This window comes from Euprymna scolopes, chromosome 14 (genome assembly GCF_053919585.1).
Source record: "Euprymna scolopes isolate OS-2025 chromosome 14, ASM5391958v1, whole genome shotgun sequence".
NCBI classification, from domain to species: Eukaryota; Metazoa; Mollusca; class Cephalopoda; order Sepiida; family Sepiolidae; genus Euprymna; species Euprymna scolopes.
The window spans coordinates 99,996,356-100,013,502 of record NC_136495.1 but is presented as its reverse complement, the minus strand read 5'-3'; the positions used below and the strand labels follow the sequence as shown (position 1 = coordinate 100,013,502).

Genomic DNA, 17,147 nt, shown 5'->3' with positions numbered 1-17,147 from the left:
GACTACAATCTGATTGTCTTCAAGCCCAACGTCAATAAGTTCTTGATCAACCGTCCCCCTATTGACTAATGTATACCCATTAACCCTTATCCTAGAGTGGCCTCCGAGCCTTGATAAGTGGTATGTAAAAAAAAAAAAATAAAATAAAATGAAATAAAATAAAAACACGTTGAAGAAAGAATAAAGATAAATAAATGAGAACACATAGAGGAATGGAAAGATGAAGATAAAAATATGCATCTTCCTCAATACTTGCCTCCTCTGCTTTCTTTATCTTACGTCTCTAACTTCTCCAGTCTCACACACACTCCCCATAATTCATTATACATTGTAAATACACTCAACTTAATTTCTCCTCAACAAACACTCTTTCAAATGAAATCACATTATTGTTATAAATTTAAGAAAATACATATGCACACATGTACCTAACTTCACTCATAAAAACGATCGGGGTTCTATTAAGTAGGTTTAACTCCACCGTATGAATGCGGTATTGTGGTGAAAGGGGCTGACTAAGAGTAATCACAAAGTGTCGTAGACAATTAGAAACACCCTCGACCCCCAAAGTTAACAGGCCTAAGTTTAATGGAAATTATGTTTATTATTATTTTAACGTTTAACATTAGTGTAATATTGTGTTAATATGATGTCCAATAAACTAAATATACAAGATCAGGGTGTAGTACCTGTTCTAATGCTACACTTAGTTTATTATGTCCTCAGTAAGTGAAGAAGAAATCCTTTTAGAGGAGGCAGGTTTATTTTTTTCTAATCAAGAGTTTGATCTTTTTGGGGAGCCGGATTTTTCCAACATTAAATATGATCTTATATCTAATTTTGCCCTCGTAGGGAGGCAAAAAAATAGAAACTAGCCTATAGTTTGTACAAAGTCACACTCGTCATAAAGACCAAGCTCTCTTGATACATTTTGGGGTGTGTTTCCAGCAAAGGCTGCATTATGTCACCAACACTTTTGAAAATAAGCTCAATTCAGATGGCTCTGGTGAGTATAATATGTAACAGAGCACAGACGCGTGTATGCAAATGCATAGAGATGCAAAATGACGTCATTGTAAGTAAAAAGGAGAAGGAACACATTAAAGAAACGATCACGTGTGTGACGTCACAACTGTAACTAGAAGTCACGCATGGTAGGAGAATGAGGAAATGAATGTCGTTGTTACAACATGGGGAAAAAGCGAGTTCTTTCCTATTCTTTGTCTACCTTGTGAGTGAGGCTACTTTGGGTAACTTTACAGCTGTCCACTCTTGTCAAATGCTGGGTGGAGAGGATGGCAGTTGGGAAGCCATGTCTTTGAGAAATATAATTTCCATTACAATAATTTGCAAGGAAAACGAGTTCACCTGAACGATTTGTATTGCACAGTTGCATAAATTACTCCACATTTTGTTTTTCGCTAAAACTCAATTATGTCATCATTAATAAGACTTCATCGTAATTTCATGGTCAATTAATGTTGATGTTGTACACATAAACATTTCAAAACGGTTGGCAGCTGTAAAATAATGAAGGGATAAAATTTCAGAGTTACAAATCTAGTTCAGATGCACAACACTTGATGGCTGCTTAACATCCAGTATTATTATTATTATCATGATGTTTTATTTGGCAATGTATCACTTGAGAGGAACAATCGTTGCTTAGGATAAATACAATTCTGAAATTCTCTTCATCAATGCCACACTTGACAATTGCTATGGTTTCTTTAAGATTATTGCTGGCAATTTATCACCTAACAATTTCTATGATTACATTAGACAAGTTTGAAGACCATTTTTTATCATATGCTAATGTACTACTTGGCTATGGTTGTTTCAGATAAGCGTTTTCATATTCCTTATGGCAATGTATCATTTTGAAATTGTCGAGCAACAACAATCTGTTATCCTCTACATGGGCATCAAGATGTACCGCAGTGACACAAAGGAAAGATTGCATTAAATAAATAAAAGAAGAAAAATATATTGTTAATCAGAATATAAAAAAATCATTTATTTAAAATAACAATATCAATTTCCAAGTGACATATTGTGAAATGATAGATTGCCAAAAAAAATGATCTAAATTACACTTATCGAAAGTAACGATTGAAAATTCTATATAATGATGTAATATATATAATGATAATACTATTCTGCAAGAGATTTGCCAATATCACAGACCTTAGACGAACAACACTGGCGTCCTCACGCCTGCATTGATGGAATGAGTCAGTCAAAGACAACAATAGCAAGGCTCTTCCCGCACTAAAGAAGACCTCCGAGCAGGCTCTAAACTCCTCTGGAAAGATAAGGTAATACTCAATTAGGCCCGAGCAAAGTTTGGTATCATAAAAGACAACTTGCACAAGGTGTGCAAACTATCACACACATCCCTACAGATTGGCCCCTAAACGAGGCATGCTCAATGCGGACGTGAGGGATGCTTTGAACACTGCCAGATGATGGATTTTAGGATGAAGTGAAACTCTATGATGATGATGATTTTGAATTTTTTTACTGTTATTGTTATATTGGCATGAAAAATCAACAAACTAATTAAACAACTTTATATATACGTGTCCAGTGTTCATTCATATAATCTTTTTATTCTCTTAATCATCATCTGTTTTTCATTATCGCCGTTTCATGAGTTTAGTAGTTGTCGATTGCTTCGTCTGCATAACTTAGACGAATAAAATTCTTTTCATGCATGAAAGTAATACACAGGGGAGACGTTTGCTGAGTTTCCTTAAAGAGAATGGACTTAATGGAGAGAGAAACTAAACAACTAAATAATAATTCCCTCTTTAACATATTCTTTCTAACTTAAAAATGAGTGACACAGACGGACAGAGATATTGGTATCATTCACTCAGATTATCAATTTTTTACATTATTGACCATGTCTTTTTTGCATAGCCTCTAGGAGAGAACTGATTTCAAACCTTTGTTTCTCTCACTCAAAAATGGAACATCATGTCATCATTTGATTTTATTTTCTGTACAGCATTTGCCCTCTTGCCCCTCCTTGTCACTTATTTTTGATTCAACACTGGGAACCGTTCTGTTTTATAGATCTGAGTTATCCTGGCATGCACTAAATGTAACCCTTGTCAAAATCCACACTAGCTAACTTAATCGCTACTGACATGGGATGTGTAATATGCAACATTGTTAGTTTGACATTGGAAGTTATGTTTTTTTTTTAGATTTCCTTTTGCAATACATTATATAGAAATTTCAATGGTTACTTTTGATAAGTGCAATTTTAGATCATTTTTGGCAATCTATCATTTCACAATATGTCACTTGATAATTGCTATTGTTGTTTTGAATAAATGAATTTTTTTATATTCTGATTAGCAATATATTTTTCTTCTTTTATTTATTTAATGTAATCTTCCCCTTTGTTCAGATTTTATGCAAGCTCATTGTTCATTTCTTACAGTTTAGTGCGTCAGCTGTTTCCAAATTCCACTCTGTCCAATCACTTCCTAGTTTTCCTTGGCCGGTCAACCTTCCTGCGATTTAGGACATGCATGCTTATGCAACGGTTCAGTCAAGAGGATGAAAGTCCCACACAATTGTACAAACATAATTAGTGCATCTTTAGAATAATCCTCATGCTGGACATGTGTAGTGTTTTCAGAAAATCCTTTCACCTTATATGTTGGGTATGATAAGTTCATCTACTTATGGAGCTGTCATGGAGCATTGGATAAGCCAGAGAGGACTAGGTGAGGGCTCCAAATTCATTGCCATACATCATGACGCTTCTGAAATGAGAAATTCTAGGGTTGCATGAAATACATTCTATTTTTGCATCTTCTTTGACACCATGCAGCAATTTTTAGTGCCGTTTCGAAATTATCCTTGGCAATGTATCAATCGGCAATTTCTATTGTTGAATGAGTGCTGCTTTGTGATTCTTGTGTATCACTTGGCAACGTCTATATGTTTTTTTACTTTTATTCACAAAAACAAAACACATTGTCACTGAGACATGTGAGTTAGGGAATTATAAATTACGTGCAGGGTCATCTAAAGTGGGGAGTTGTACAACGAGATGTTTGTTCGCATTACATTTAGGTCCTGGATATGACCTTAAACTATATTATTAAATTATTATAATGTTGTTTCACCGTTCGCCTGGCAAACACATTAGCACTTATCCTCGAGTGGCCTTTCGGCTTTGATAGTAAATAAAGAAAAGAAAGATCCTGTCTTAAGATTCTTTTTAGCAATGCTGGCTTGAGATAAGTTACCTAGTAAATAGCCTTTGTTTTTATTATTATTTGTATTTTTTTTTGTTTTTGTATTTTTGTTTTATTTTTATTTGTTTTTGTGCTTTATTTTTTTTTTTTGTATTTTTGTCTTTGTTTTTCTTTGTATTGATTTGTTATTTTTATTTGTTTGGATTTTTGTGTTGTTTTCTTTATTTTTATGTATTTTCTGTTTTTTTCTTAGAAATTTTTGGGTTTTTTTAGATAATTTTTGTTTGGAGATTTTTATTTTCCATGTTTCACATAACTGTTGTGATCAGTGCTTTAGATGAGTGCGTTTGCGACATTTCCTTTTCATGCCTTGTCTGAAACGATTTCCATAAAAAAAATATGTAGGCTGTATGTTGGCTACGGCAATACAAAGTGATTCTCTCTATAAAACTATCATTCACATCAGTTTTTATGCACCATTGCTTAAGGTCATCTTTAACAAAATCATTCTGAGTTTTTCTCGGCCTATCTTTTCCTTGCTCTCAATCGGAATGTGTTTATATATTTTATCTAACTGAATCTTCTTTCAACTTGTCCATACCACAAAGCTGACTCCAGTCTTGACACTTTCATCCTCAATAAGAGAGGGCCATAACAAACTCTGCCATCAAGATACACACCACAAATCCATAAAACTAAAACCATTACTCTGCATCTTCAAAAACGACTAAACTAGTGGGAGTCTAACATTCAATCAAATGTAACATGGCGCAATGAATGTATTCTGAACCTTGTAACAGAGCATGGACACACATAAACCAGTGACAGCAACAGCAGCAACCGTATGAAAATTACTGAGCCATGTGCGAGGTGACGTCATGGCAAGGAAGAAAGAAAGAAAAAGATTATAAAAAAGAAAAACATAGATCCTTGACCTTAGAAGATAGAGATAGACTTGTTACACACGTGGCCCAATAGCAGCAAGGAAAGACGCGTCCTAAACATGGTAGGACAAAGACAGAATACCAATGTCATGTTCAACATGGCAGAGTCTTATTATTAAGCACATTAGAGTACAAGAAGACTTTTGAATAAGGGACAAGGCGTTATTCTGAAAGTACTTGTAAATAAATGTCTGTTGTTTCAATTGGAAAAGGTGAGTCGAATCCTTTCTTTGTCTGTGTTTCCTTGCGACTGTCTGCAGAAAGTGTGTGGGTCTCGAGTGTGGACATGTAACAACTACATTACAACCCGAGTTTAACTGAGACTGAATAACAGTGAATTGTTTAGAGTGATTCTAAGGAAAAAAAAAATTATATTAATATTGTGTTTTTTTTTTTTAGGCTACTGAACGTCATAGAAGATTTGATGATTTACTAAAGGTATGTCATCAGGTCAATCCTCAACTGGATATCTCCTATTTCATTCGTTCCATGAGTCAGGAAGCCATTCGCCTTGAGCTAACCCCGTATGAATTCAACAGTCCAGCCAATATCAATGCCGAAGTTATGGAACACGTGAGTAAAGAATTTTAAATGCCGATTACTTTGTTAACAAATCGATACCTTTACTTTATTTATACGATTCAACTTTGCATGGTCACACAACGTTCAACAAAATAGAGATCAGAATATCATGACAATTTACTATATTCAAATAGCTTTTTCCATCTTGCAAATGGCCTGTCAAGCGGGAATTTGTAAGATGGAAAAAGCGCATGTACAGAACTGTTATTTTTGTGTAGGTGCTGGTGACTTGCATGCATGGACACCCTTCTGTTTTAAAAGATGAAGCAAAACATGGTGAACAGTTGGGAGAGTGTTTCTGGAGGTTGTGTTATTCTGCCAGTTTATGAAGAACTCAAACATCAAGTTTAGAAACTGCTGTAATAAATATGAGTACATCCGAGTCCTTTCTCACAAGAAGATGATTGGCATGAATACAGACTAGTAGAAAAGATATGCCGTAAGTGTCACGTTATTGGCCATGTCTTGTTCACATAGCCTCCAGGAGAGAACTGATTTCAAACCTTTGTTTCTCTCGCTCGAAAATGTGATATCATGTTATCATTTGACTTTATTTTCTGTACAATTGTGATTGAAAAATGAGCTCCAACCATGAACACCCATGCAGTAAGTTGACTTACTAGATTATTACCTATATAGTAGCCAAGACCACTCGGTTAGTTCAAACGAATATATTCTTTTTGAAACACAACTGAGTTGATGCAATTCGTTTTGCACGCTTAATTTGGAAACCTTGAGAATGTCTGTGATTTGTCTGATTGTCAAATGGCAACCTTGTTCAACTACAGCTTTCATTTGATCTATGAGGGGCATCTCTCACTGAAAAAATTCCCTTTTGGAATTGAATAAACCATTTCTGGCACATCTGTTCTGTGACAGCATATTCGTTTCATCCATGTCATATCTTTATTCAAAGTTTTGTAGCTTTTTTCTTGCTTTTCTGAAGTAAAAGGTATCAAATACCGGTAGAGCTTTGCTTGATTTTCCATTTATGTAAGAACTCCTCTGCTTGGAATCTGGTTTAGTGGGGGATGTCCTTTTCTCTTCCCTGCAACCTCTCTCCCACAGGAGAGACGTTGCGAGCCTGTCTTTGTTTTATCGTTATTTCCATGGCAGGTGCTCGTCTGAGCTCCAATCTCTCGTCCCCCCTCACCAATCTTTCATGACAAACTCCTGTCTGGCTGAAACTACTGTCAATAATTTTCCCCACTCTTTATCTGTGCCTAAATCCAAACGTAGATTCCATGAGCAGAGCTTCTTTCTTAGAATTGCACGCCAGTAGAACTCTCTGCTGCTTGCCTGTTTCCCACCTGACTACAACTTGGACGTCTTCAAGTCCAACATAAACAAATTCCTGACAAACCGCCCCCTTAAGTAAGATACTCTATCAAAACCCCTAATACTAATGATTACTACAATACTATCTCATTGATTACTGTACACGCAATAACCCTTATCCCTGAGTGGCCTTCGGGTCTTGATAAGTGGTTACCCCCCCCCATGTAAAAAAAAAAGAAAAAAAAAAGAAGCTTAATGCTAACAACACATTCGCTACACCAAATACAGGATTTGAAGAACAGTGATATAAATGATTTTTAGTAGACCAGAAAGAGTATATTGAAAAAATATGAACGGACTTTTTGTCCAACCCAATATTTGCTTTCCAGGTAGTCCAAAGCCCCTGGTTAACTGTGAACTCTTCTTGTATCCTCAACATGAACAAAATATCAACTTCCATTGGATAAATCATGTACATACATACTATACGGTATAATCATGTTGAAACACTGTTTTTATATGATCACCAAGGTTAAGCAACGTTGAATCTGGTCAGTGCCATACGGGTTACATTTTAGAAATACCAAGTGCTGTATATAGGAGGACGTCAACACCTCCTTGCAAGAACTGCAAACTCTAAAATATGGTCATCTACCTTGACTGGGATATACAAGCGAATTGAGATCGCTTGTAAATTTGATATTCTTATGACACTTCCTCTTTTAGAGGAAGTCGGTTCAACCTGCTTAGGATAAATGTTGCTTGTTGTTTGTTGGTGTTATTAAATGACTAATATGCAATATTGGTTGTGATTTGGTACTAAAATCATCTATAAAAATAGTTGATATGACATAAGCAAGATAAATAAATTAAAATATACATTATTAATTTGACCCTATTTACTTGCTTGCCACTTCAACAAGTTGCAGCACAAAGCCAGGAGATGGGGAAACCCGGCTCTCCAAAAGAGCACTCTAGTTGCACACAAAATAGTTGAGAACAAACCTGTTGATATTTCTCAGTAGAGGCGACCAGCAATAACCATATGTGAAGGAGGAGGTAATGCTTGGGAGGAGGCATCCTAAGATAGAGTTCTATGGCCACATTTGATCAGGAGCCCCTAAGAGCACCCTTTCCTGCCTTGGCAGGATACAAAACCGTCTCCAAAATCTAGTGGGCAAAGCCCTTTTCACCACCCTGCTTCTTTCTTTCTCACAGAAGAGACAATGCGAGTCTATCTTTGCCCTATATTTACTTTTATGGTAAATGCTCGACTGAGCTTCAATCTATGCCTCCCGTTTTGTAAAATCTTTGCAACAAATACTTGTCTAGTTACAACAACTACCAACAATTTCCCTCACTATTTGTGTCTAAAACTAGGCGAAAGTTCCATGAGCAAAGTTTCTTTCCTATAAATGTCCCTCTGCGGAACACAATACTATGAGGCTGCTTCCTAGCTGACTACAATATTGTCGATTTCAAGTTTAATTTAAACTTTCTTATTGAGCCATGCTCTTAAATAATTAAACCCTACCCACGTTCCAGCATTACTGATCATCATGGTGTTGTCTCACTGTCTACCTAATACTTATCCTAGAGTGGCCTCTTGGCCTTGATAAGCAGTGATGTCAAAGTTAAAAATAAATTACCTAAGACTGGACTGAATCATAAGTCATTCTAACAAAAAGCGCCTGAGAAATCGAGTAGGCTCCTAGTTTGCCAAACTGATGCCAAGTCGATCCACAACTTATATGAAAAACAAACAAACAAAAGGATTAAAAATCTACTTAAAATATTCTTGTTTATAGTCTACTTTGCATTTGATGTTTCAGTTTTATATACTTTATGCCATAGCAACCTGTTTATGAGTGATTTAATATTTACAATGTTTGTATCCATCAAGTGAGACACTTAATAGAAAAACACCTCTTTGTGGCAGGACATTTTTAACTACATCATTGTTTTCATGTCTGTTGCAATGGCTTTGTTCCAATCGTTAGTGATTATTCATAAAAATAATATGTTCTTCAGTCAGCCATGGCCTAAGAGATTCTGGCAATTTTTATATATATGCAGGTGCCATATACCTTTGGGTGTAACGTTGTTCATTTAAAGTATTCTTTATCCGTGTAAGAATGCCAAAGTTCAGCACGTTTTGCATTGAAGGATTTTGACTCCCAAAGAGCTGACTTTGTCTACATTTTTTAGATGTGTTCAAATATCTCTGTGCTTTGATTGAGATTGTCGGACTGACTTCCTCATCTTGGTTGTAATCGTCACAACGTTTCGGCCGTTTTGCCCTCCAGCCTTCATCAGGTGTTTTGTCAGGTGGAAGTCAGTCCAACAATCTCAATCAATGAAAACACCTCATCTCAAAAATACAGACAATTACAATCTCTGTGCTTATTGGTTCGTCCGTTATGTTAAAGTTTGAAATCTGATTTTCATTGCTAAATTGCATTCTTCTTCTTCTTCTTCTTCTTCTTCTTCTTCTCCTTCTTCTTCTTCTTCTTCTTCTTCTTCATATATGGCACAATCACGATGACACACCGATTCTCACCAGATCACTGAAGTTAAGCAACGTTGAGCCTGGCCAATACCAGATGAGTTATCATTTGGGAAGGCGAGGCACTGTATGTACCGCAAAGGTAAATACCAGGTTGGAAAACTGACGTGGTCTATCCTTCTCTCGAGGGTAGATGAGTCTCTCTTAAGTCGTGGTAAGCAACCCATCTAGTGATGGCGTCATGATAAAAAATACCCTTGATAGCTTGGCAAAGCATCAAGTATTTTGCTATGGACAAGTGAGTTTAATCTCGGCTGCAGCTATATGTTACGTTACGTTTTTTTTTAAATAATACCAAAGTTCCAGCATTACTGATCATCATGGTGTTGACTCACCATCTCCCTAACATTCATTAACCCTTATCCTAGAGTTGTCTCAGTTGGGATGTGTGCATGTCTGTTTATCCAGATGGAGTTTCCAGTCTTTCCATACCATCATAGGTGGTTACAACTCAGAAACAACTCCAGTCTGAACACCTTCATCCTCAATAGCAAGTATTTAGGTTAGTGCAAAAATAATGTCGTTTTTGATTTGATGTGTGTGTGTGTATGTATATATATATATATATATATATATATATATATATATATATATATTATAAAAAAATGACATTACTTTTGCACCAACCTAATAATTATAATCAACTCTGTCAATAGAACCATAACTTTGTCATTTCTCTGCTTCCTCAAAAAAAAACAAAAAAAAACGATTTAGCTAGTGTGAGCCCAACATTCATTCGAATGTAACATGACGTTATGAATGTAACTGTTGTAAACTCAACTCTGAGTTACAAGTAAGAAGAATAGAAAGTGAATCCTCGGCAGCCTCGTCACTATCGCTTCACTTATTTTGTCCTTTTGTCCTCACATTCCACGAGTGATGTTTCTGAAAAAGGGGGAAGAATTGCTGTTTTCTGGATTACTATATATTCAATGTAACACTTATCATTGGCAAGTTTTTGACATTGACGTATTTTCTTTTTAGCTACTTACATCAAGGTGCTTCATACTATGTCTGGAGCGATTTCAATAAAATAAAAAGTGAGAATGAATAATAGGTTAACACAAGAAGATTATGCAGTCTACACACATAAGATGAAACTTAATTCATCCGCCACCAGCATAGCAAAATATACAAATAAAACAGTAGATGTATGTATGTAAGTCTATATGTGTGTGTGTGTGTGTGTGTGTGTGTGCGTGTCTGCATGAAAATATTTAACCGATAATCTCAATGGTGCTCTGACGAACTACAAGCACTTGTACCCCCTCAACGTAAATATCCCTGACAAACTTGACAAGCAGCCAAGTCTCACTTTTACACAGTAGAAATCCCTAGATGCAAGAAGGCCTTCTACTCTAATAGTTTCTTCCCCAGAACTGCTAGACTCTGGAACTCCCTTCTGGGTTCCTGTTTTCCCAACTGTATTAAAGACTGTGAATAGACATCTTGCTGCTCGACTCCCTACATAGTATCCCTGCAACTACTGTCCCCGATAGTAGCCCCCTACATCAAAGTGGCATTGTGCCTTGTTTGGGGTGAAAATGGAATCCATATATCTATAAAAGTGAAAGTGTCTGTCTGTCTGTCTGTCTGTCTGTGTACATTTCCCTGCACAATAACTCTGTCAATTTTCAGTCTACAGACTCGAAATTTTATATAAAGGATATTGAGATTTGGGAAAATCTTTGTAATCAGTTTTCTGGCAGAAATTTGGCTATTAAAGTTCAACGATTTGACCTTTGAGAACTCTACCAAACTCCTCCGCCAATTTTAGGTCTAAACACTTGAAATTTTAGATATAGATTCCTTTGACATGGATCTAACTTAATAACTGGATGTGGGCCCAAAACAATAAATGTTATGGGGTCATAATATGGGTCAAAGTTTAAAAAAATTTGACCTCTGCGGTCTCTACCAAATTACTCAGAAAATTTCTGGTCTAAACATTTGAAATTTTACATAAAGGGTATTCAGAGATAGGGCAAGCTTTTTAATCGGTTTCGGTCGAAAATTTCAGCTACAAATATATAAATGTAGGTATGTATGTTTGCATGTCTGCCTAAAAAACTTTCGACAGATGCGACAGATTTTCACAAGATCAGTATCATTTTGAAGCTCGACTCTTCAGATGACAAATACCGAAAAATTAGCTAAAAACATTAATTTCTTCATCCTCAACTGTGCACTTTTCTACAGGGAGTGGTCGCTTTTTTTGCCGATATTTTCGAAAGTCGCCTTTTCGATTATCTAGCCTTAATTTAAACCTATATCACTTCCGATTTAGCGGTGGTCGTAACAGCAAGGACGTCACGTTTTTTTCACATTCTTTTTCATCTTTCACGGTACGGGTCCGAGCCTGCCTGCTTACTACCTCTTTTTTTTTTTGCTCAACACACACCTTCAAATACCCGGGCAACGTCAGGCACCCATGCTAGTTAAAAAGAAAAAAAATCATACACTACGGATGGTTTATAACCAATAAAATCTTTGTTTGAATAACAAATACAGAAATCTGTCAGCAAGTTAAAATGCAAAATGTTCATTTCAACTTGTCAACATATTTTATTAGTTTTACCCATGTGCAAATTCATTCATAGCTTGAAGTGGTTTGATTTTAAATCTTTTTTATCTTGATAAGTGGTGATGCCTATGTAAAAAAAACAAAAAACAAAAATGTGTCGATAGTTCAAATGATAAGTAACACGGCTGGAGTGCTAAATGTTTTGGTTTTGATTCTAGCTGATGACACCCCAGTTATTTTTTAAAAACTTTGGAAATTAGTACTATATATATATATATATATATTGAAGTATGGGGCTGCTATCGGGGACATAAGTTGCAGGGACATTATGAAGGGAGATGAGCAGCAAGATGTCTGTTCACATTGCTCTTGAACTTCTGCATGTCAGTACATTTGGGAAAGCAGAATCCCAGAAGGAAGTTCCAAAGTCTAGCAGTTTTGGAGAAAAATCTATTGGAGTAGAAGGCTTTCTTACATCTAGGGATCTCTACTCTGTAGGGGTGGGATTTAGCTGCTTGTCGGGTTTTTCGCCGGTATTCATATCGAGGGGGTACAAGTGCTTGTAGTTCGTCAGAGAATACACCATTAGAATACTTGTAGAACAGGCAGAGGGATGCAACATTTCGTTGATGGGACAGAGGCTGAAGCTTAGATGAAATGGCGCCTCTCTTTGGAACCCTATCCAGGAGGAAGAGATTAGTAGCAGATGCACCAGCCCAAATGTGACAACAATACATACATGGGCGAATGGTGGCCCAGTAGAGGTACAGGATACTTTCAGGCATAAGTAGCTTTCTAACACGGTAAAGAAAGCCCACCTTCTTCGCAGCGGCCTTAGCAATGCTCTCACTGTATCTGTTTCAACTCATGTTCCCTGTGAACGTTAGGCTGAGGAGTTTAAAAGAAGTACTTTCAAGTAATGTGTTTTTGGCCATTGGTGGTAGAGAAGGCTCCTTGTAATTGAAGGAAACAAGCTTAGTCTTGGCAGCATTGTATGTGACCATCCATTTTTGTCCCCATTCCACTACAGATCGGAGGTCATCCTCTAGTGTTCTTGCCATTTCCTTAGATAGGTGTTCATCCCCCCCCCTCGTGGCTGTTATAGAGCGTGGTGTTAGGTAAAATATAATATTTGGTAGAGAATTGGCTCTGTAATAATAAATACGAAATCTGCATGAAAAAATATATATAAGCATATTTTACAAGCGGACGAAGAGCCCCCCATAAAACATGCTGAAACATCGTTATAACAGGCTTCATCTATTAATTATTTTGTCAAGATTAAATTTTAAAATGGATCTATTTAAAAATTTCGGACCAAACCAAAAGATTATACAAAGAAAAAGAAATGTTTGCAAAAATAAAAAAAAAATAAAATTGTTTACATTTTAAAAATATAAAGGAAAAATATTTTTATTCATAAATGTATTTAATTTCATCGAGAAAAAGTATTTGTATTTGCTTGTATACAAATTCAATTCTAAGGGAGATAATTACTGATTATTTAATTCAAAGCCTGAATATGAAATTTGAAAAAGATTTAACTTCTATATAAATAAAACAGTAGATGTATGTATGCGTGTCTGTCTGTGTGCAAATATTTAACCGCTAAACTCTTAAACTACTGTTCACATTAAACTGAAATTAACAGGAAATAGTATCATACACCAAGGATGGTTTATAACGAGTAAAATCTTTGTTTGGATGGATGAATAACGTTTACAGAAATATGTCAACAAGTTGCAATGCAAAATGTTCAATGTCAACTTACCGATATCTCTATAGTTTGCGCATGCGTAAACTAATCATAGCTAAAAGTGGTTTAAGTTTTTTTCTTATCTATTTGTCGGGTTAGCTCAAACGGTATCGAACGCGGCTGGAGTGCTAAATAAGAGAATGCAGTTGGTTTCAATTCTAGCTGATAGCACCCAAGTCATTTCTTTTTTAACTTTTGAAATCAGTACTATATATATATATATATAGTTATTTCAAGGATATGAGGGGTTTTTGAAGCATGAAAACAACGTTATTTTTTTGTATTTAATGTATTATTTTTTATATTTCAAGCGGTCCTCCGCCCTTGGTTACAAGTAGCGAAATGAAAAATTTCATTTCGCTACGTTTTTTGTGACAAAGAGCGGAGGACCGCTTGAAATATAAAAAATAAAATATTAAATACAAAGAAATAACATTGTTTTCAGTCTTCAAAAAACCCTCATAACCTTGAAATCACTATTCTAGAAGCATACGTGGACTTTTAACATTATTATATCTATATATCTATAAAAGTGAACCTGTCTGTATGTCTGTCTATCTGTCTGTGTGTCTGTGTACATTTCCCTACGCAATAGCTGTGTCAATTTTTAGTCTACAGACTCGAAATTTGATATACAGGGTACTGAGATTTGGGGAAAATCGATTTGATCGGTTTTCGGTCAGAAATTTGGCTGTTAAGGGGTCAAAGTTCAACGATTTGACATTTAAGAACTCTACCAAACTCCTCCAACAATTTCGAGTCTAAACACTTAAAATTTTAGATATAGGTTCCTTCAACATGGATCTAACTTAATAACTTGATTTGAGCCCTAAACTATAAATGTTAAGGGATCATAATAGAGGTCAAAGTTAAAAAATTGACCGCTTTTCTTTTGCTCAAAATACACCTCCAAACACCCGGGCAACGCCGGGCTGAAATGCTAGTATATATATATATATATATATATATCTATAAAAGTGAAAATATGTGTGTGTGTGTGTGTGTGTGTCTGTGTCTGTGTGTGTGTGTGTGTGTGTGTCTGTCTGTCTGTCTGTCTGTGTACACTTCCTTTCCAAATAACTCTGTCAATTTTTAGTCTACAGACTCGAGAGTTGACATAAGGAGTAGTGAGATTTGGGAAAATCTTTTTAAACGTTTTTCGGCCAGAAATTTGTCTGTTAAAGGATCAAAGTTCAACAATTAGACCTTTGAGAACTCTACCAAACTCCTCCGCCGATTTTGGGTTTTAATACTTGAAATTTTAGATATAGGTTACTTGAACATGGATCTAACTTTATAATTGGATTTGAGCTCAAAGCAGTAAATGTTAAGGGTTAAAAATTGGGGTCAAAGTTTTAAAAAAATTGACCTCTGCGATCTCTACCAAATTGCTAAACCAATTTCTGGTCTAAACATTTGAAATTTTACAGAAAGTCTATTCAGACATAGAGCAAGCTTTTTAATCGTGTTTTTGCTGAAAATTTGGCTTCGTAGGGGTCAAAGTTCAAAAGATTTTACCTTTGCGGTCTCTAGCAAACTATTAAGCCAATTTTGGGTCTAAGCATTTGAAATTTTACATAAAGGGTATTCAGACAGGCAGCGAGCTTTTTAATCAGTTTTTGGGCGAAAATTTGGCTGGCAAGAGGCTAAATTTTACATAGTTGACCTTTGCAGACTCTACCAAACTCCACCACCAATTTTGGGTCTAAACACTTGAAATTTTAGATGCAGGCTACTTGGACATGGGTCTAAGGTTTTAATTTAATTTGAGCCCAAAACAATAAATGTTAAGTGGGTCAAAGTTAAAAAAAAAAATTGACGTCTGCGGTCTCTACCAACTTTTCCCTATGGGAGGTAAGGAAGACTATTATTTAGAAAGGCATTACCATACATATTCACACATTTTAATATATACATATTCACATAAAGTTATGAACAGTACATAGGGCCCGAGTAAAGCCGGTTGGAACTGCCAGTATATCTATAAAAGTGAACATGTCTCTGTGTGTGTCTGTCTGTATACATTTCTCTACCAAATAACTCAGTAAATTTTCGGTCTACAGACTCAAAATTTGACATACGGGCATTGAGATTTCGGAAAATCTTTTTGATCGGGTTTTGGCCAGTTCAACGATTTGACCTTTGAGAACTCTACCAAACTCCTCTGTCAATTTTAGGTCTAAACACTTGAAATTTTATATGTAGGTTACTTGGACATGGATCTTACTTTATAATTTGATTTGAGCCCAAAACAATAAATTTTAAGGTGTCAAAATTGGGGTCAAAGTTAAAAAAAATTTGATTTCTGCAGTTTCTAACAAATAACTCACCAATTTTTGGTCTAAACATTTGGAATTTTACATAAAAGGTATTCAGACATAGGGCAAGCGTTTTTATGATTTTTTTTTGCTGAAAATTTCGCTTCGAAGGAGTCAAAGTTCAAAAGATTTTACCTTTGCGGTCTCTAGCAAACTATTCAGCCAATTTTGGGTCTAAACATTTGAAATTTTACATAAAGGGTATTCAGACAATACAATTTTTTTGGGCGAAAATTTGGCTGGCAAGAGGTCAAAGTTTACAGAGTTGACCTTTGCAGACTCTACCAAACTCCTCCGCCAATTTTGGGTCTAAGCACTTGAAATTTTAGGTGTAGGTTATTTGGACATGTGTCAAACATTTTAATTTAATATATTCACTTGGATTCATATGAATTTATTACTATGTTTTAAGTTAAATAGCATTTTTTATGCATCCATGAAGTGGGTAAGTCGGCCATGCATCAGTTTGAAATATTATTTTGGTTTATCTCATTTTTTTTTTTTTTTACTTAAAGGGTAAGTGTCACCGGTTATCAAGGCTTAAAGGCTACTTGAGAATAAGGACTAATGGATATCAGATAGACAGTGAGATAATCATTGAAGTCTCCTCTTCTGCATGATAATTGTAATGGCGGAACTTGGGTAGGATTTAATTGTTTAAGAGAACAGCTTAACAAGAACTTATTTACATTAGACATGAAAACAACCATGTTACAGCTAGCTGGTAAGCAGACCCACGGTATTGTGTTCTGCAGACGGGCAGTTCTAGGAAAGAAACTTTGTTTGTAGAATTTTCGTTTAGTTTTAAGCAGAGATAGAGAATAAAGAAAATTGTTGGCAGTTGTTGTAGATAGACGAGTATTTGAATGTTTGCAGGGGAGGGTGGACAATAGACTGAAGCTCAGTCAAATACCTACTATAAAAATAACGTCTCTTCTGTGAGAAAGAGAAAGTAGGGA

At 35.7% G+C, this 17,147-nt stretch overlaps 1 protein-coding gene across 10 annotated transcripts in view; it reads left to right on the top strand.

The window, feature by feature from the left end:
- LOC145293203 (uncharacterized) overlaps positions 1 to 17,147 on the top strand; it is an 897,849-nt gene that overhangs the window by 716,929 nt on the left and 163,773 nt on the right. For all 10 annotated transcript variants that reach the window (XM_080139718.1, XM_080139714.1, XM_080139719.1 and 7 more), the window contains exon 7: positions 5,564 to 5,737. In XM_080139718.1, coding sequence (XP_079995844.1) covers positions 5,564 to 5,737 — 174 coding nt within the window. The remainder of the gene's footprint in view (positions 1 to 5,563; positions 5,738 to 17,147) is intronic.